Consider the following 20305-nt stretch of genomic DNA (forward strand, 5'->3'; position numbering starts at 1 on the left):
CAACTTCCAAGAAGAACGGGCAAGGGGGGTTCGAGATGTGCCTCTCTTACAAGCTGCGGATTGCTCAGGGACTCAGGGACAGTGGGCACCGGTCTTTGGTGCGACAAGCTCAGGCGAGGGAAAGCTCCGGGGGACGCTCACACGAATAGACCCCGGACTCCAGAGGCGGCTTAACATGACTCTGGCGCAGCCGCTAGAACCATCAGCCATGTTTGCCCAGTTCTAGCTTCTCCTCACCAGCCTCAGTGCACCGCACAGTTACACCCAAGGGGTCAAGGAGGCCCGGACAACGGGGAGCTCCTCAGCTGGCAATGGGACTCTGGAGCCTCTGAGAGGGTAAACCGCGAACCACACCGATTCCATGTTCGGAGGGTTTCAGACGGACCCCGGCCGCTGTCACTCTGATGAGCCCGCCGTGCCGCACCAAAACCCTCGGTCGTGTTTGACGCGTTTCTTGGCGGCTTGGCCCGGAGGCGCCCTCTTTCTGGTGTCTGAAACCACCAAAAATGCGATTGCAAGCAAGTCATGGATAGGCACGAAGAGTTGTTGGCAGAGTGAGATGCTAAAGTGTGCCAGTTTTTCACGTTGGTACACAAGAAACTCCACCCCGGCGCTTCGAGGACGGAGAGAATTAGAAACATGGTCGGGGGGCCTTGTCCGAGCCTGGAAACATTTTCCGTCCCTTCTTGATTGCAGCGCCGATTGCTGTTTTGGCTTCTCAGCTCCTCTCTATTCCTCGGTGCAACTTCGTATTCCTTCGCCGTAGGATCGATACTGCGACAAGAGTATTTCGAGGCTGGATGCAACTCGCTGCTCTTCATCGCATAAGTCTAGCACTGAAGTGTGCATGAACCCGTCCCAGCCCAACAGCGCAACTTTTGGCGAGCCCAGAGCCCATTTGCTTCAATGCATAGCGGCTCGGCCACGGAACAGTCGCGATCGACGCAAGGACAAAATCAGGCTCAACCTACCTGTAAACAAACAAGTCAACTTTTACCGACACAATCGTTGGGTTGCGGACAGACAGCACTTTGAAGAGAAAGCCTGGCCTCGGGACATGGGCCAACTCTCCGTCGAAGGGGTGTTGCGTGGTAGTATCCGGGGTAAGCTCTAGCTCAACCTCATCCACAACGGGGTCGACGATGAAACTGGGAATGCATGGGCACCTGGCAAACATTTTTGTCGGCTCCTCACCTGACAATGACGTTGCCCTCTACAATTCTGAACGCCAATAGCATTGGCAGGCGACGTGCTTTCTATTAATACCATTCAAAATTCCTTCATCCTTTTGGCGCTTAAACGCCGAGCGCTTGATCTGCGTTCAACTCGAGTCGAGGTTCGGTTCGACTAGCTGTTCGGCTCCAATGTCCTTTCGGCTATATAACCCTCCGGTCCGTCAGAATCATGCTTCATGTGACTTGCTCTCTAGATCCGCGAAAAATGGACTCTTGGCTGTATGAGTACGCGAGGCACCTTTCTTCTTTCCAACATCGACTGTGATCTTGATGAGTTTTGTGCCTCAATCAATTGCCGATGGCCGGAGACAACGATACGCACGCTTAAACAGTAGCGGCATGTTGTATCGTCCATGCTCCTGAGTTTCTCACGAATTCGGGTTTCTGGGCCATTCCCATTCCTCGGGACTTGGCTCTGTGTTGAGTTGAACGAGATCGAGGAACATTGTCGTTCCGAGGGCCAAGGTCATCACAGTGTCTCGCCCCGGTTACACATGGTCTCAATAGATGACCAGCCAGTCGCATTTCTTCCGGGAACGTTCGCTTTCGAACCTGAGCCGTCCGAAGATAATGTACAGGCTAGCAAGATGAGAGGCTACGGAAGTCGTGTTTTGTGGAAAGAAGTCCCCCCCAAGTCTGTTAAGTACGTATCGGCCGTTTGCAGCACTACGGAGTAGACAATTCTTGGCATGGAGTTTCATATGGTGCTTTTCGGCCGCAATTGATTACTATTGTGGTAAAAGGTTGGATGATGGTGCTTCACTTCTTCGATAAGGTGAGTTAGTAGCTTCGAGCACAGCTGGCGGCCTGCCGCGAAGAGGCAAGTACTTGTGAGGTTCTGGGCGCATCAAATTAAAATAATCACAAGCGGTGGATCTGGATATCACCTGCCTGAGTGCCGACTTACAATGAGCAACGTAGTAGCCACACGTACTCGGCCGTTCAACGGTAATATCGCAGATCTGCCCTACGGTTGGGAACATGAAAAAGACTTCCATAATTCGTCCCCTGACTGTGCCGAGAAACCTAAACCCAAGGGCTTCAACCCTTAAATCCTTCCTTCTTCTCTACCTAGCTCATAGTAGATCTCATCGTTGACCACCGGCCCGAGGGTAGCTCGTCTGAAATGACCCAAGCGAATGACGAAGCGTCATTTCACAATCAACTCGAGAAAGGTATCCCTCAAGGTTCTCAAGGGTCCGAGGCGGCCGTTAGATCCATCTTCCATGCTTTCATTAACTCTTTTTTCCTAATATGGCGAGGCGTTCTCGGGATACGGTCCCGGTCGTGGTCTTTTCAGCCAATCAGAGTGCGGCCGATGGTGATGACGGCCCCGGTGACAAGCCAGCCAATCCCGTGTTGTATCGCCGGGGGCATCGTCAGAACCCGGATGGCCCGTCGTACGCATGTCCTACAGAAAGCAGAGCACAAGAAGATGATTCAAGGAGACGGTATGATGGAATGATGGAATGATAGCTAGCACTAGTCGGACACCTTGATGGCAGTCGATCAGATAAGGCGGCTTTTGAGTTGTCCAGATGTTGGGAAAGTTCGTATAAATATCTAAATTTCGTAGCTCAATAACAATAGGATAACTCCAAGTCTTTCCATCTCCAATCTTTACCAGTTTTACAGAGTTGAAGGAGAGCCGCGGATATCTACAATGGGCAAGAAACTCTCAGCATCATCAACGAAGCCCAGAACGGGTGCCGTCGTTGTGCCAGCCACTACGCAACCAAAGCTCACCGACGAGGTTCCGAAGCTTGTCCGCCAGGACTCAGGCGTCGATATCACAAAGCCGGGTCAGGGCAAACCGCTTCCAGTCACCCTTCTCTCAGGCTTCTTGGTAAGTCCTGATCAACATATGTGAGCGATCGTGACATGTGTCTAACAACTGGATTACAGGGCAGCGGAAAAACGACACTTCTACAGCACATCCTCAAGAGCGACCATGGCCTTCGCATTGCGGTCATCGTCAACGATATCGGAGCGTAAGTTAATTGCTATCTACTCTATGTATTAGTACTAACCAGCTGCCCCGAACAGTGTCAACGTCGACGCATCCCTCATCAAAAAGAGCCACCGCCTTACAAAGACCGAAGAAAAGGTCATCGCCCTACAGAATGGCTGCATCTGCTGTACTCTCAGAGGAGACCTTCTAGAAGAGCTCGTTAACTTGTCCGAGCTCCACGAGTTCGACTACGTGATTATCGAGAGCAGTGGTATCAGCGAGCCCGAACAAGTCGCCGAGACCTTTGATGCCCGGCTGGCAGAGCAGATGGCTACGATGGGCGAAGGACCCGAAGGATTGGATGAAGATACCATGAAGTTGCTCAAGAGGCTGTGAGTCCCATACCCTCGGAGATTTTGTGGCCGCGATCTTACTGACGAATGCTACTCTTCAGGGCTGATGCTGGCGGAGTTGACAAGTTCGCTCGCCTTGATACGACTGTCACTGTCATCGATGCCTTTACGATCTTCAACGACTTTCACACTAGCGATCTGCTTTCTTCAAGACGGGACGACGTCGTGCCGGAGGACGAAAGGACGGTGTCTGACCTGATGGTTGACCAGATTGAGTTTGCAGATGTGATCGTCCTCAACAAGATTGATATGGTATTGAAGATTCTATGAGATACACTACCTTCATGGTCAGGATGTAATTGCTGACTGCGAGCAGGTTACCAAAGATGATCGCGCCCGCGTGTTGGATTTGATCAAGAAGCTCAACCCACGAGCCAAGATCCTGGAATCCAGCTACAGCAAGATCGACGTCAAAGAGATCGTCAACACCAACACATTCGATCTCAAGGTCGCTCAGTCTGGTGTTGGCTGGCTGCAAGATCTGCACGCCATGACAGTCCGCGAGGTAAGATTCCATCTGAAGCTATCCACTTATACATCGCAAGATGAAATATGCTGACACTCGATGCTACAGGTCAATGGGCGTAAGGCAGTCACACCAAAGCCAGAGACGGAGGAGTACAACGTCCGCAACTTCATCTACACAAGGACGCGGCCATTCCATCCCAGACGACTCTGGTCTCTACTGTACGACAAGTTCATTTTGCAAATGGAGGAGCCTGAAGGCGATGAAGACGAAGATGCTATGGACGAAGATGATGACGCTAACATGAGCGGCGAGGAGGCCGATGAGAAGGAGGATGAGGAATGGGAAGATGATGACTCAGAAGCGGACGAAGCTGATGATGAGGATGCTGACATGGAAGATCCCCTCGAGCCTCCCTCTAACGAAGTCATCCTCGCCAACAAAACCGCCAACCCCCTCTTCAACCGGCTCTTCCGCTCGAAAGGAGAGTTCTTCCTCGCGACGCGACCGCACAGGGCAGGAGACTGGTCTCAAGCGGGCGCGATGCTTACGATGACCGGCGGTCGCCCGTGGTTCTGCACGCTTGACCCTGGTGACTACCTCACCGGCGACAGCGAAGTGGACGCCCTTGTCACGCACGACATCAAGAAGGGCGGCGAGTGGGGTGACCGCCGCCAGGAAATGGTGTTCATCGGGGAGAAACTGGACATCAAGGGGTTGGAGGCTGCGCTGGATGCGTGTTTGCTTAATGATGAGGAATGGAGGAAGTGGCAGAAGGTGATGAGGAATAAGAAATGGGACGATGAGAAGAAGAGGGATAAGTTACAAGACTTGTTTGATGATGGGTTCCCGGACTGGACAGAGGACGGGGAGGATCATGAGGGACACGATCATGCCTGATGGTGGATTCAAATTGGTTCGAGGAAGAGATAGACAACACAAAGTAAAAGTTATAGGTTTGCTTCAGTATGAGTTATCAAGTGAGATGGTAGTTACGACTATCCACGTGCATGCTTACAAACCTACGATATTTGAAGAGTTCGACTGAGGCGACGACGGCCGGGGAAAGCAGAGTGGGAAAGTGCGCTATCTGGAAGATCGCGTACGCACGGCGGGTTGTCAAACTACGGAGCCTTCTGTCAGCTCATCTGTCAGCAATGGCTCTGTTGATTGAAAGCAATATCAATAGTATAGCCTCGAGACAGCAGATTCTTGGCTAGAAGCTGGCAACGCCTAGTGCGTAGTAAATGAAGTAGATTGTCACCGAGAGTGATGAGACGAGCTAAAATCTGGGCGTCGCAGCACATGGCTTACGTGATTAATCAAATAGATTGGGCGAGTAAGGAAGCCGGCGGGTTGAAGATTTTCGCGATAACTTGCTGCTAGAAATCGCGACATACCAGCACTCATCCGCTTGGCAGGAGAATATACGAGAGACAGCGAGATCCTTTTGGGTCTTTCCATACAACGCAGGTCTTGGTACGGTCTCATCGGGTGCTCACGTCAACTTTCGAGTCGCCAACTTCGGCTCATGGGGGCGGGACAATCAGGCCAGCAGACCCACCGTGCTACACTGCCCGGAAGCCGATCGTTGGCGTCAATGAAGTTGAGACAACCGTCGCAAGTCAGTACCGCGCCCTCGGAGCTGATAGTGGGATCGTCAGTCCAACTTACTGCCCAGTCTCGGGCACCGCTCCGTACGGTCGCATCGCGGAAAGCACGCACGGCACGTTGGGGGCGAACCGATGCTACTGCTAGGTTAGGTGAGTGAATCGAGTTGCTGCGATCATCATTACTTAATTCGTCCCGTCAACGCTGATATTGACAGGGAAGTGCAGAAGTAGCCCAATAAACCAGTGTCGGTGGATGCCGAAGAATTTGTTGCGAAATATCAGGGCGCAATCGTCCACAACGACGATCTTGTGTGTAGACGGAGCAGAATCCGAGTATTTCGGGGGCGTCGACAGATTCGATCGAATAGGGAATCCCACCGGACGGCTCAGCCATGGAGCCTGATATTAGACATAAATCGACTATGGAGACGACTTTATTTTTCTCTGACGGGCATGGCCCCCCTTTCCGATGGAGACTGGCTTGGACAAGAGGAGAAACAGGAGAAGCATGACCGGAGGGAGCGGTTCTTCTTGGTCTGACTAAGAAATCTCGGCGGAGTTGCATGCCTGATTCAACTGGCATTTGGCTTCTGGAACGTCCGGACCAGCGCCGCTAGACTCGCTGGATTGGTTCTTAGCGAGTGCTATTATGATATCTCGGCAGGGCGGCACTTAACGATCGCACTTTATTTCCACTTTAGTTGTGAAGCGCTGGGTTCGACTAGTAAGCCGTGATAACAACATTTGTCGGGGTTGATGCTGGTCTGGCCTGGCCTCTCTCCTTGGCCATCACACCGCAGCAAGAGAGGAGAAACTGCAAAACTTCAGTCAAGCTCCAGGTTGATCCAAGTCGTCCACTCGGCTTTGCGTGCCGAGTTTCTGTTAACGACTGCTTTGCGACTGGGAGCTGCCGCCAAAGAATTGAAAATGCACCCAAGCGCCGTCCTCCTTTTCTTCTTCTTGGTGGGGGGCTTTTCGTCCCGTGTAAATTGATCTGCGACAGGGAATAGCCGCCAGCTGGAGGTTTTCTTCCTCGCTGCGCGCCCCTGGACCCAGGTTTCAGGTGAATCCCACCACGGCCGCGTCGATCAGGAACCAGAACTGCCAAAACAGAGTTCAGAGTGGCATGACCTTTCTCGCGGGATCGCTCTTGAGACGAAAGCTACGCATATTGACTCTGGGGAAACGCTCGTCTATGATACTCTTCTCGCGGGCTCAAATGTTTTTGTAATGGCTTTGTAAAGACTTTGAATTCCGGGATGCGCGGAACTGGCCATACGGCATAGTTTCGAGTATTCGCCAGGTGAAGAAAGTCCAGAACTATCAAGCCGAGAGCACAGAGTACCAACAAACGGGTATTGACAGGCAAACCGGGCTTGTCGACCGAAATTGACAGCACTAAATTCGCCAACGGCCAAACCCCGACAAGCCTTTCACGCCGTTACGGGCATGCAGGCGTAGAAAGCCGCCAGCGGCTAGGACGAATAAGGGCGACCACTGTGGATGTAGAACAATCTACAAGCGACCGATTCGGGGCTTCGACCAGCTCGGGCCAGGTTCACCTACAAGGGTATGTGCTGCAAGCGAGCTGTGAGTTTAGATGAACAGGAGCAGAAGGGGAATCGGCGCATGAGCCAAGCTTGGCGACTGTATTTCCACAGATTTTGACAACGTGGGCGGCTTGTGAGCAGCCCAGGGGTCAATGTCGTCAATCGTACTCTAGTTGCGACCCCAATCCAGGGGTGTTCGCCGGCGTCGACGACCGTGTTTGGTGGGAAATGGATCCCGCGTACATGTTGCTCCAATGTTTCAAACGAAGAGCACTTCGACCAAATCGTCACTGAAGCCTACTCCTATCGTGTGATCCTGGTTGGGCGAGGCAACAAGGTCGAGCTCCTTTGGCCATCCTTGCCCTTTCACCACCCCTTTCCGCGTCCATGATGCCTGGATTTTTGTCCAGATGAGGGTAGTCTGCCATGATGTGGGGAGAAATCTCATCAGCAATGTGGGTGGGATGATGGATCATGGCGGCTGACAGTCTTTGGTTCCCATCATCTTAGTGCGCTAGGGGTGGTGAGATATCTTCGATATAAGACAACCATTTCTTCTCACCATTTTCATCTTTTCTCCATTCTCTATTCATTCTCAACCATCGCTGTGTCTTTTGTCATTGTACAAACCACTTTCTTTCTTTTTTGAAACTTCACTTTCATTCATTCCCTGGTGGAAAATCAACCTCTTCATTTTCTTCCTGTCCAATCTTTCCAACCACCCGGTCTTCACCAAACCAAACCAACCCACAACACAAAATCAAGATGCGCTCCTTCGCCTTCCTCGCTGCCGCGGCCGTCGTGCCCCAGGCTATGGCCCACTACGTCTTCCCTACTCTCATCGTCAACGGTGAGCAGACCGAACGCTACCAGTACGTCCGCGAGGCCAAGAATTCCAACTCTCCCGTCACCGACGTCACCTCCGACGGCATCGTCTGCAACATCGGGGGCAACGACGACGATGTCCTCGCAAAGACCCAGACCAAGGCCGTCAACGCCGGTGATGAGGTTGGCTTCATCGTCGAGAACGACATGGGCCACCCTGGTCCCCTCGCCGTCTACCTCTCCAAGGCCCCCTCCGGTGTCGCCTCCTACAAGGGTGACGGCGACTGGTTCAAGGTCTACGAGCTGTCCACCTCCAACATCACCGAGGCTGGTCTCCAGTGGGCCACCTACGTCAACAACGCCGGTATTCACAACTTCACCTTCACTCTCCCCAAGGAAGTCCCCACCGGCGAGTACCTGATGCGCGCTGAGCACATTGGCCTCCACGGCGCCGGCACCAAGGGTGGTGCCCAGTTCTACATCGCTTGCGCTCAGATCTCCGTCACCGGTACCTCCACCGAGACCCCCTCGCCCGTCGTCAAGTTCCCCGGCGTCTACACCGGCGAGGAGCCCGGTCTGTTGATCAACATCTACTACCCCGCCCCCAAGAACTACACCGTCCCCGGTGGCCCCGTTGCCTTCTCCGGATGCGAGGACCACACTGCCAACCTTCTCGGCCAGACCTCCGACGGTGACTGCACTGGCTCCGATGGTGCCACCACTCCCACCACCCCCACTACTCCTACCACCCCTTCCACTTCCGCCGCTCCCTCTGCAGGCATCCCCGACTACAACGGCGGCAACAGCACCAGCCCCGCTGAGCCCTCTGCTGCTCCTACCGCTGCCGCTGGCGAGGGTGACGACTGCGAGAAGTCTGCTGCTCGCCGCCGCGTCCGCTCCATGCGCCGCAAGCTTGCCCGTGCTGCTTCTTTCTAAAGCAGTAAAGAGAGTCGAGAGAGAGAAGTTGGGAAAGTTATTGGACAAAATCCCCTGAGCTATGCTATCACCACTTGGTATTAGCAGTGCTCGACACATTATTCTTGTATATACATTTGACTTAAGACACTGGATGTAAATGCGATTAGATATCGGGCGATCCTTTGTACAAAGGCGTCCTCATGTTTGAAATATGAGAATCATTCACATGAAACCTTCACTTCCCATCCTTAGGTCCTGTGAACTGCCCACAGCTGACTTTGGCAATGAATGTGTTCAAGGAGTTGGCCATAGTACAACATTTGACCTGGTTAAAAGTTCTGTCACACAACTGAGCCAGGCAACCACCTGCTGCCAATGATTCCCCTTTTTGTTTGAAGGAAAAAAAAAAAAACAAAAAAGAAATGACTGATCTAGGTTCAGATGCTACAGCTCACCATCTCACAGTCTTCATCTTCATGGGCGTTAGTCAAGAGGTCAGGCTTTGATCGGGTGTAACTTGGAGGAAAGCTTGGAGAAAAGTATCGGATGACTGACTGATACCAGCTTGAGCCTGCGTCTTGACGCTTGTGGAACCCCTTGAAGCCGGTGTCTCCAAGCCATGATGGGGCTATACTTGAAGACTCAATCAACATTCTCGCAATTGAGCACATGATCTTCGTTGTGTAATGCTTTGAGCAAAGTGTCTCAATCTATCATGTAACTTTCCGCACATTTCCCTCTGACAGGCGTATGAGTATCTGACCGAAAACCGGGCCTTTTCGTGGCTTAGTTTAGGTGGCATTTCGTGTCACTCACAACTCACTTCGTAACCCCCGAGGCCGGTCCTAGTTCGTGGCACCATAAGATGTTGCTATCACCTCTTCCAATCGCTTGTAAATACTTGGAATGCATTCAATCTTCTTGGAGCGGTTGCGGGAACTAACATGAACATGCAATTCTGCACCAGACTGCGACATGCCTTCTGTCACGCAAAATGGGCAAGTGTTCATGCGAACATGATCGAAGGCCATGATAATTCGTGAAACCCTCATTCTGGTCACTCCAGCTGCTATGTACGTACATGCAATCACAAATCAAGCTGTGAATGCAGCAGGTCTTCATAATTGCCATAAAGTCTGGGTATCAGCATTGACCTCCACTGGTATTGGCAGCATCGCAAACATATCATTCCAACTCATCATTCTCTCGTCAAGAGTTTATCATCGTTGCTTCGCTCTTCTATGCAAAATGGGTTCGAACATCATTGTTCCATACCAGTATTTGCCTCTGCGGAGCCCGGACTCGATTCGCATCGTCGTCCTCGACCCGGCTGCGGATACCCAGTCTCCTCTGCAATGCTCCTTAGCTCAATATGACAAAGCGGAGCAGATGAAGAATTTCGGCACAGAAAAGGATTTTGAGGCCGTCTCATACACCTGGGGAGACGCACCACCGTCTTGTCAATTGCTTATTGATGGTGCATTTTCTTTCGACATCAGCCCGACAGTCGATTCACTCTTGAGAGCTCTGCGACATCCGTCCACAACCAGATCTCTTTGGATAGATGCCATTTGCCTCAACCAGCAAGATACTGGCGAGAAAGCGCAACAACTTCCTCGCATGGGTCGGATCTACAAAGGAGCGAAAGAAGTCCACATATGGCTCGGTGACCCAGACGACAAGACAGCGGCTATCTTTTCTGCTATACGCATGATGCAAACCATCCCGGACACAAAACAAGTGAAAATAATGGCTGAAGCAACGTTGAAGATAACTAAGAGCCAAATTGGGGCCGATCACATCCTTCAACTCAAGCGTTTCCTTTCCCGGCCTTGGTTCTCGCGCCGTTGGATTATACAGGAGGCATGCCTAGCCAAAGAGGCCAAAGTCCACTGCGGAACATCCTCTCTAGGTCTGCCTTGGTTTGTCGCCGCTGCTCGCCAGTTGGAATGTGTCGAAGAGCTATACGGGTTCCAGTACCACTACCAGATCCTGATGATGAAGAGTCTGAGCGAAGAGCGGAAGCCGATCCTCCAGCTGCTCTGGAACTTCCACGCTGCCAAGTGTAGGGAGCCAGAAGATAGAATTGCTGCGTTGTTCGGTTTGATACCAGACCATGAGCAAATCATGGACCAGCAGAGTTATCTCGATCTTCGACAACACTGGACAGTTCTGTACCGAAGGCTCGCACTGGCGATGTTCCGGCGCGGCCAGAAGACTGCTTTGCAGATGCTCCTTCACTTGGCTGAGTTCGGGCCGCTCAATGAATCTGACGACTATTACCCGTCGTGGGTGCCGAATTGGACCAGAGAACGGCGTAGGAATCTTCCATTCTACAACATGAGCAGCAATGTCGATGCCTTTGACTATCCCGAGAAGCCTGGCTTTCCAGAGGTTGCTGTTGTCATGGACTTGGAGCGCGCCTCCACATTCGCCTTGCCACCTGTTAACCCCGTCGGAGACGAATGGGTTATTCAAGAGATCCCCGGGGCAACACCAAATTGGACAGACGACCGTACCACGCGGTTTTTGTTCAAACAGGACCGAATATTCATTCGCTGGTACGATTCCTCGGGTGGCCCCAGTGGCCGTACGGTCGATTATTTCATGTTCGCGGATGCACCCGACGAATATCCAAAGTCCTTCTGTCCGTTGCATAATCTCGCCGAACTCTGGCGCAAATTCTTCCCGTCTAGCTTCCCATATGCAGAAGGCGACTCGGAGAGGATTGAGACCATTGCGATGCTATTCCACACCATGTTACGCTTTCGCAACCCTTCCAAGACACCGCCTGAGGAGAGATTCATCCGAAATACCCTCAAGAATCTGAGCACGCTACAGCGACACAAACTCTCCTTGGACCAGGCCAAGCTCATAGACCAAATTTACACAATGATGGAAGAAAATGTCTTCTTCAGTCTAGAGCCACGGGATCTCCCGGAAGACCTCAGCCCTTCATTCAGGTCTCGAGGTGAATACGGCTTTGGTCCTCGCACGCTCTTCCCGGGGGATATCCTGATTCCGGTGTGGCGTCTGAAGGAGGATCCCGCAAGGCGTTCGTGCATCATGCGACACGACGAGACGGGACGACACATGGCCACTATGTTGGTATTGAGGATAGAGCGTGGACCTGAAGACACACGATATTCCCCTATACCTTTTTGTGCTCCGATTGACCCAGCTACTGGAGTCCCCAGGGAACCACCGCATATAAAGCGGATGAAGTATCCGAAACGGAGTCAGCCTTATCCTGTTGCAGGACCCAAAGAGTCAGCTCCAGAGAACGTGGCTGCACCTGATCAGCACAGAGTGGTCGGAAAGCCGGTCAGAAGAGGTCGTGTCGTTGGCATGGCGGTATGTGTTACGTCTGATGGGACGAAGCGATACGCTGAGCACGACATTCGTCTCGAAGGGGAAATGCATAAAGATTTGGATGTAGATCAGCCATGCCTCATTGAGTTGTACTAGGTGTTTTTCTAGAGCGCGATTCTTCTGGCCAACCTCACTCTTACATTGTGTTACATGCGTCACAACGCACTACTACATGTAAACATGTAATATAAGTCTACTAGGTGATTAAGTATGTGCAGCGCGTGCATTCTAGAATGAGGGAGTCAGATACCCACTTTATCCAGGTCGAAATGAACTCATTGCCTGACAGATGCCATAATCATCTTTTCTTGCAGTCATGAGAAGTGATCAGTCGATAAGAAACCCATCGAAAATTGTGACAATAGCTTCGAAACCACCTAACATTGCCTTACTATGAGGGGATGTAAACTTGTCTTACTGAGAAAATCGCTTTGTCTTCCGATGGCCCGATATGCAGATCTCGTAGATCTCGAAACTTGCAGACACTCTTGCATCGAGAGGCCGTCAGGTGCATTCCCTTAGCTGAACCGCTATGCAGCTGGAAGAATCTGTCGACTAGACGAGGTCTTAGCCTCTTATCTAAAGAGGCGCCAGACAACTAGCGGTTGATGATTTGAAAAACACCACCCGGAGCCGCAACGGGGCGGCAATGCGGAACCGCAACGCCGCAACGCGGAAATGTGCTTTACGGACTTAGCTTCCTTTGCCCCGGATTTCTCATGCATGATCCCGCGCCTTTCCCCGCACTTAACTACCACCGACGATGATGTGCAAACCAAAAGGCACCCGGAACGATGGCCCTTTGACTCTTTGGCTGCTGGCATCGTGGGATGAACGATTCAAGCATGTGTGAAGTCTTTCGAGAGAGATGTAGATCAAATCAGATCATTTCAGATGGCAGTATGCATTCCATCCAATGCCCAAACCTTTGGGTCTCTACCAAAGCTTGGAGCAACCTCGCATAGTCTCTAGATCTTGGGGGACCAACCATCCCTTACCAACCCTGCGACCTCAAGTGCGGAGAAGCTCCGTCTTAGTTGACAGCAAGCTGCGTCAACGCCCCTCAGTCTGGGGTTATTCGAGCCGCCGGCGGGTCCAAACAGCCCGTATCAAGGCAGAGTTCAAGCTAATCCATCCAAGCAGAGCGCGTCCAACTTGGCAGAAATATCCTGAAGCTCTATGATTTGCCCGCTGGATCAGCCTTGAATCCCCCAGTTGCCCCGTTCCCCCGCATTCGAGGAAGCCGGTTGCGCGCTATCGTCTGCAACTGAGAGACAATGTGCGGCCCTTGGCGCCTCTAAACTCCACAAAACCGCTACGGATGGGAAAACTGTTGAGAGCTAAGGCGGCACAGCAGGACGCCATTACTTCGTGGACTGTGTGCGACAGAGTTTCATTTCTTTGCCCGATCTATCCCCGGAGGACCCCCTCAAAATGCGTTGTCGCGTCAAAAGCTGTCAGGTGATGTCACGACTCAGCCCTCCGGTGCGGAGGAAGGGAAGCTGTCACTGGGGATGAAGATCTCTCGTCCTGCATAAAGTCTCCTTTGCGACCCTCCTTTGAAGGCATTCCCACACCAATCCTTCCCAGAAGCATCTGCAGGCAGACCATCGAATACTACAACACCACCTTCGACCAAATACCTCGAAACAATGGCAGGAACCTTTCCGCGAAGCGAACGGATCGAGCCGGGCTCAGTCAACCTCCCACCCCGCGAGTATCCCCCATCTGTTCGCTCAACATCGGTTGATGCGGGGAAGGCCGCGACAGATGTCATCAACGCCTTCAACGCTGCATTGAACTCCAAGGACTACAACAAGCTCGCACAACTCTTCGTCGCTGACGGCTACTGGAGGGACCACCTAGCGCTATCGTGGGACCTCCGCACCCTTAAGGGTAGGGAGAAGATCCAGAGCTTCCTCAGCGAGGCGTGCCGGCTCAAGGAGGTGCAAATCGATACATCCACGGCCTACAGAGCACCTCACTTTGCGCCGCTCGATGCTCATGGCAAGGTCCAATGCCTGCAATACTTCATCAAGGTCAAGACGGATGTCGGACCTGGCGAGGGTGTCGTGCGCATGGTTGAGTCTGGCGATAAGTGGGAGATCTTTACATTCTTTACGACCCTGCGCGAAATCGCGGGTCACGAAGAGCCTACTCGGCACCGACGAGAGAAGGGAGTTGACCACGTCCAGAAGCGAGAAAGCAAGAATTGGAAGGAGAAGAGAGAAGATAGCGTCAACTACGTTGATAGCGAGCCTACGGTGGTGATTGTCGGTAAGCATTTTGACCTCCGGCGTTCAGCTTTCCATCGGGTGATACTGACAGTGATGTAGGTGCCGGCCAAGCTGGTCTCACGATCGCCGCTCGGCTGAAGATGCTCAAAGTCAATGCCCTTGTTGTAGACAAGCATCAGCGCATCGGTGACTCTTGGCGCAAGCGATATCACCAACTTGTCCTCCACGACCCCGTTTGGTACGATCACCTACCGTATATCAACTTCCCGAGTCACTGGCCCGTATTCACGCCCAAGGATAAGATGGGAGACTTCTTCGAGGCGTACGCCAGCCTTCTCGAGCTCAACGTCTGGATGTCAACAACCCTCACAAAGTCGTCGTGGGATGATTCAAAGAGGCAGTGGACCGTCACTCTCGACAGGCAAAAGCCCGACGGATCCAAGGAAACTCGGACTTTGCACCCTCGCCACGTCATCCAGGCGACGGGCCACTCTGGCAAGATGTTCTTCCCTAGTATCAAGGGCATGGACAAATTCAAGGGAGATCGCCTCTGTCACAGCTCCGAGTTCCCGGGCGCCAGGCCTAACTCAAAGGGCAAGAAGGCTATCGTCGTTGGTTCGTGCAACTCGGGTCACGACATTGCACAGGATTTCTATGAACAAGGATACGATGTCACCATGGTACAGCGTAGCTCAACCTCCGTCGTCTCCTCAAGTTCAATCACGGACATTGGTCTGAAAGGCCTCTACGACGAGGACTCACCCCCAGTCGACGACGCCGACCTGTGGCTGTGGAGCTTGCCCGCTGAGCTCTTCAAATCGCTCCAAGTCGGCACCACGGAAGTACAAAATGCCAACGACGCCGAGCTCCTCTCAGGCCTCCAAAAAGCCGGCTTCAACCTAGACATGGGACCAAGCGGAGGCGGCTTCTTCGTCAAGTACTTCCAGCGCGGTGGCGGCTACTACATCGACGTCGGATGCAGCCAGCTCATCATCGACGGCGAGATCAAGATCAAGAGCGGTCAGGAGATCACAGAGGTTCTCCCCAATGGTCTCAAGTTCGCGGATGGCTCGGAGCTTCAGGGCGACGAGATCATCTTCGCGACGGGATACCAGAACATGCGCACCGAGGCGCGCAACATCTTTGGCGACGAGCTCGCCGATCGTGTTGGCGATGTGTGGGGGTGGGACGAGGAGGGCGAGTTCAGGACCATGTGGCGGCCAACGGGGCACCCTGGCTTCTGGTTCATGGGCGGCAATCTCGCAATTTGTCGGTACTACTCTAAGATTTTGGCATTGCAGATCAAGGCGGTGGAGGAGGGGATCGATCAGAACAAGAGCCACACTAAGACTTTAGGAACGGCGGGAGGTGTTCCCAAGCTGTGAATGACTTGTACTGCTTGCTGCGTTTATTTCAGGCGTAATGAAATCTCTTTCTGAAGCTCTCTCACTTGGACCCGTTATTACGGCCATTCTCCTGCCTGCTGCTTTCACCGTGACTATCGGGCCCTTATCGCCGTCAACAACCGCGCAGCGCCGGTAACGGGCGGATCAGAGTGGGGCCGGTCTGGATCAGGTATTCCGGAGAAAGTGTGACCGTGGAATCGAAACTCGGGATATTCTGTGACCGAACCATGGGCTGAAATATTGTTTTGTCTGTTACTCCGTACTTTACTCATCTATACATCTTTGAGCTTAGCTATGGGCGACTTTACTGCTCACTTGGTCTGTGTTGCGGACTTCAATGAATTTATCAATCTTAACGGCTCAAATCGGATCCAGGGTCGAAAACTCAATCCTTAGAGCCATTAGACCCCAGATCTTTCAGTTCATCAGCGGCGGTTCTCCCGGATCATCGATGCTCTTCAGGCTCAATTGCATGAGTTCTGATCAAAGTCAAGCACTCCCAAGCTTTAACTGAATGCTCACATGGCCCGTGAGGCCCTCCTGAGAATTGCGATTGCAATCAGCAAAACATCGGCAGAGTGGTGATCTGCGATTTGCAGCATGGTTTCGGGCGGTATTTGTGGATATCTTCGCCCATCCCTGGTCAATATTTATCCCCAGCTACAACCTTGGCCCCCAAAAAGCCCTCGATTGTGGAGTAACGTCTCTTTTGTTTCTTTGGCCTGACCGCTAGGTCTCACGACTAACGAGAAGAGATCGTCACTCTAATGGAACTGCTGAAAGTTGCCGCATTCCCTATTGGGACTGAATGGAGAGTTTTGAAGACCAATTAGTCGTTCTGAACGCATTGCCGTCTCCTCCAGGACAGAGCTAGGCCAATGCTGCTGGCTCATCTGTTGATCTATCCTCATCTGATGCAACCTATCATGCTCACACAGTCGTAGGCGTACTTGTCGAGTGCATACATGGGCTTGAAGAATCGGCAACTGCCCCTGTCAATCTTTATTCACTACCCTGCACCCGACAATCTCGACGGTATTCATTAGACTTCTGGTGTTTTTGGAATGACGAAATCTGACCTTGTTCTCTGTCTTGACAGGGCTTATCAATGATTTTGGCACAATGATCTCCCCCGCCTCCGTAGCAGCCGTCCTTTCCGACGTGGAGAAAAGATGCCTGTCGTCTGTTCTCAAACTGCAGTTGATCGGCACTTGAATTGCGATCTCGAAGGGTTATTGCTCACTATTGAACTCTGCCAAGATCACAAACTCACACATGATGGCTGATACTGCAGTGCGAAAATGTCTCAACTCTCAAAGAGGTCCTGATGTTCCTGCATTTGCTGATCAATCTTTCCCAAATACCACGTGGACTTCGCGTGTCTGCACCATCGCCGAGCTACGGATACAGAGCTGCCCAGGACGTGCGCGTGAGGCAGGCCTCCAAAAGCGACCGTTGACGCTAGCAACGAGACCAACTCACAGACATTTGATCCAAGGCGCAACTCAAAGCGTGCCGTCGGGTGGGCGCCCGCCAAGGTTGCACGCACGAAATGAGCCCAGCGAAAGAAGAAGTCGGTTTGAGATCGATGATACACACTGTTGCTAGTGCCGACGTTGAAGGTTGCACGGTCGGCCGCGATCTGTGACAGCTCCCGGTGCCGACTCAACGGCGTCGATACTTGGTATTCTACTTAGTCGGCGGCTACACACAAACGAGGCCAAGTCCGCCTTCTCAAGCCACCGGATCTTGCGGGAGTCTTCATCCGAACATGCAAAGGCCACCCGAACTGGCGACAGTCCGCTCTGCACTTCATGGTTGCGTCGAATAAAGTTCCGAGATTCGGCTACGCGCAGGATTCGCGACAAGCAGTCTGGTCGCCGATTGGTACATTTCACATACCGCGCTACGCAATCCATTACTGCTGGATTCAGGGGCAAGTTCGGGCCCTATGTTCTGCAGCAATCCTTCAGACAGGCATCTAGCGATCTGTAACCCAGTCGAGACTGCAGCCGCAATTGGACAGCGAGTGCGTCCGGAGCACCTCCCCCTCCTCGTGAAGTTGCGGCCATGTCGGCCTGCCACCTTGCGTGTCGAGTCTGTTGGAAATCGGGATAGAGGTCGTATAGATGGAGGGTTGGCCCTTGCATCGTGACGCTTGGCGGAATCTCATTCCCTTCCCCGGATTGGTTTCTCACGGCTTCATCCTGGCCGACCCCTGTCAGAGTTGCCTCAAGGGCACCAATGCTACCCCACGGAAGATCTTGGGCCATCGACTAAGTGACTAGTGCGTGCTCTCTTCCCACTCAGCCTCTATTACGACGTTCAACCGAGTGGGAGTATCCATGTCTGCAGAGATGACCCAACGAGTCGAAAATTGCACCACTGCAGGTAGAAACACGGCTTGTGGCTGCTGGGGTTTCGATTTGAGGTGGGCAAATTTCCCAGGCGAGGTGAGAGAATACAATAAGGATGACTGAAGGCCTCTGCTCTTCGATCATAGAGGGAGACTTATTTCTTCTTCTTGGTTCTTCACAAATCAACTCAAATTACGCCACTTACGCACATCATCTGGAGGTCTGTTAAACATGGCGGCGAACGTCCTGGTCAGGAACCTCAATGCGATACAAGAGACTCAACAACAGGCCTCCGTTAGCACCGTCGACCATGCCCTCGATGGCCAATCCCGATTTGGAGAGATAGTTGCTATTCTGGCCGTTGGATCCGTTCTGTCGACTGCGGCGGTCAGTCTCCGGGTCTACACCAGGGTTAGGATGCTGCGAACTTTTGGGCTGGACGACTCGGTGATGGTGGTTGCCCAGGTGAGCAATAACAACATCTTCCTGAGGCTAAGACTTGCTGGCTCATATAATTACTTTCTCAGATGTTCCTTATCGGATCAGCTGTTGCCATTGGGCTTGGTAAGTCCATCTGATACCTCACAATCTAGAGTCTCTTACTAACGACAATGAAGAAAGCAAATGGGGTCTTGGCTTTCATTCATGGGTTCCTCCACCCGAGGACTACGTCCCATACATGAAGGTAAATCTTATCGCGATCAACTCACCCCCGAGTCTATACTCACAACAACATCAGTCCTTTTACACCTCGATCATCGTGTACAACATCGCGACCTGCCTCGTCAAGATCTCCATCCTATTGCAATACCGCCGCATCTTCGCCATCGACATTATGCAGAAGTTGACGTTGTGGGGTCTTGCCTTTATGATCTCGTGGACTGCCATGCTCTCCTTCCTTCTACCAATGATGTGTCTTCCCGTAGCCGCTTTCTGGGATCCGACCATCGAAGGCCGCTGCATAGACTTCCTTGCCATCTGGTACACCATGGCCGGAGTCAACCTCGTAGCCGACTTTGCCATTTTCAGCATGTCGATTCCGGTCATCAACTCTCTGCAACTTCCTCGCAAGCAGAAGCGAATGTTGCTCGTTGTCTTCTGTCTCGGATTCTTGTAAATTTTCATCCATACTCCCCTGATATTTATTGTTCTAAGTCGTTTTTCAACAGCACATGCATCATCTCTGCACTCAGAATCCGAACCCTCCGCGTTGCTGCAGATACAAAAGACCCGTACTGGGATAACGTGGACGCCGCCACATGGTCCTTCCTCGAGGTCGCCATCGGCATCCTGGCGGCATGTCTTCCTACCCTTCGACCGATATTCGTTACTCTGCTGCCACGCCTCTTCAACGCGTCTTCACTGCAGTTCAGGAGTAGTGGCAGGCCATCGAAATACGGTAATCCGTATGCTCAACCAAGCGAAGGAAACAACAGGGCCAGTTTTATGCACGGGCTGGGATTCCACCGCCCTATGAGCAGCACAGAGGGGTTGAATCGCCAAGAAGGAGTTGAAATGTCCGGTCAAGAGAGCGAGACGTCGGCTGAGTACACCGTCAGCGTTAGCACAGGAGCACCCGAAAGCCTCGACAAAATGTCTCGGGTGAAGAGCAAGAGAGACAGTGTGATGGATGGTCAGCATATCAGGGGCCATATTCGGACTACGACTGTGGTGACTCAGGAGGTCACGTTCGAGAAGCCCTCTAGTTCCAAGTCTAACCCAGACCAGGATTAAGAGGATGAGTTATTTCTTTTGTTCAGGTTTGTCTTAGTTGTGTTGATGTGAGGATGATGTTTCCTTTCCTTGTGTCTTATTTTGGTTCATGTTATACCCCATTTTTACCTCTACTTATTGCCATTCGCTTCTTTCGTTCGTTAGAGGTCTTGTCCAGATATTTACCTCCTGCGCGGGTTCAAGCGTAGTTTTACAAATCTAATTCTGTTTGTCTGCTTAAGATGGTCC

At 52.2% G+C, this 20305-nt stretch overlaps 6 protein-coding genes across 6 annotated transcripts; 5 read left to right on the forward strand and 1 right to left on the reverse strand.

Annotated features, from left to right (window-relative positions):
• Positions 1–272: 272 nt before the first annotated feature.
• On the reverse strand, positions 273–821 carry CABS01_11680 (uncharacterized protein; the record flags this gene model as incomplete). The annotated part of the gene is made up of 1 exon (XM_060545034.1): positions 273–821. The coding sequence occupies one exon, from the start codon at positions 819–821 to the stop codon at positions 273–275; it is 549 nt and encodes a 182-aa protein (XP_060397449.1).
• A 2077-nt stretch (positions 822–2898) lies between these two features.
• CABS01_11681 (CobW/HypB/UreG) lies at positions 2899–4965 on the forward strand (the record flags this gene model as incomplete). The annotated part of the gene is made up of 6 exons (XM_060545035.1): positions 2899–3081; positions 3141–3226; positions 3282–3578; positions 3641–3851; positions 3916–4104; positions 4174–4965. The coding sequence occupies 6 exons, from the start codon at positions 2899–2901 to the stop codon at positions 4963–4965; spliced, it is 1758 nt and encodes a 585-aa protein (XP_060397450.1).
• A 3028-nt stretch (positions 4966–7993) lies between these two features.
• CABS01_11682 (glycosyl hydrolase family 61) lies at positions 7994–8989 on the forward strand (the record flags this gene model as incomplete). The annotated part of the gene is made up of 1 exon (XM_060545036.1): positions 7994–8989. The coding sequence occupies one exon, from the start codon at positions 7994–7996 to the stop codon at positions 8987–8989; it is 996 nt and encodes a 331-aa protein (XP_060397451.1).
• A 1230-nt stretch (positions 8990–10219) lies between these two features.
• CABS01_11683 (HET domain-containing protein) lies at positions 10220–12439 on the forward strand (the record flags this gene model as incomplete). The annotated part of the gene is made up of 1 exon (XM_060545037.1): positions 10220–12439. The coding sequence occupies one exon, from the start codon at positions 10220–10222 to the stop codon at positions 12437–12439; it is 2220 nt and encodes a 739-aa protein (XP_060397452.1).
• Positions 12440–13995: 1556 nt separating this feature from the next.
• Positions 13996–15965, forward strand: CABS01_11684 (uncharacterized protein; the record flags this gene model as incomplete). Its single annotated transcript, XM_060545038.1, has 2 exons — positions 13996–14620; positions 14680–15965. The coding sequence occupies 2 exons, from the start codon at positions 13996–13998 to the stop codon at positions 15963–15965; spliced, it is 1911 nt and encodes a 636-aa protein (XP_060397453.1).
• A 2609-nt stretch (positions 15966–18574) lies between these two features.
• On the forward strand, positions 18575–20077 carry CABS01_11685 (uncharacterized protein; the record flags this gene model as incomplete). The annotated part of the gene is made up of 5 exons (XM_060545039.1): positions 18575–18808; positions 18871–18907; positions 18961–19028; positions 19083–19456; positions 19513–20077. 5 exons carry the CDS (start codon positions 18575–18577, stop codon positions 20075–20077), a joined length of 1278 nt encoding a protein of 425 aa, XP_060397454.1.
• Positions 20078–20305: the final 228 nt, after the last annotated feature.

Source organism: Colletotrichum abscissum, assembly GCF_030869225.1.
Source record: "Colletotrichum abscissum strain IMI 504890 chromosome Unknown Scaffold_32.1, whole genome shotgun sequence".
NCBI classification, from domain to species: Eukaryota; Fungi; Ascomycota; class Sordariomycetes; order Glomerellales; family Glomerellaceae; genus Colletotrichum; species Colletotrichum abscissum.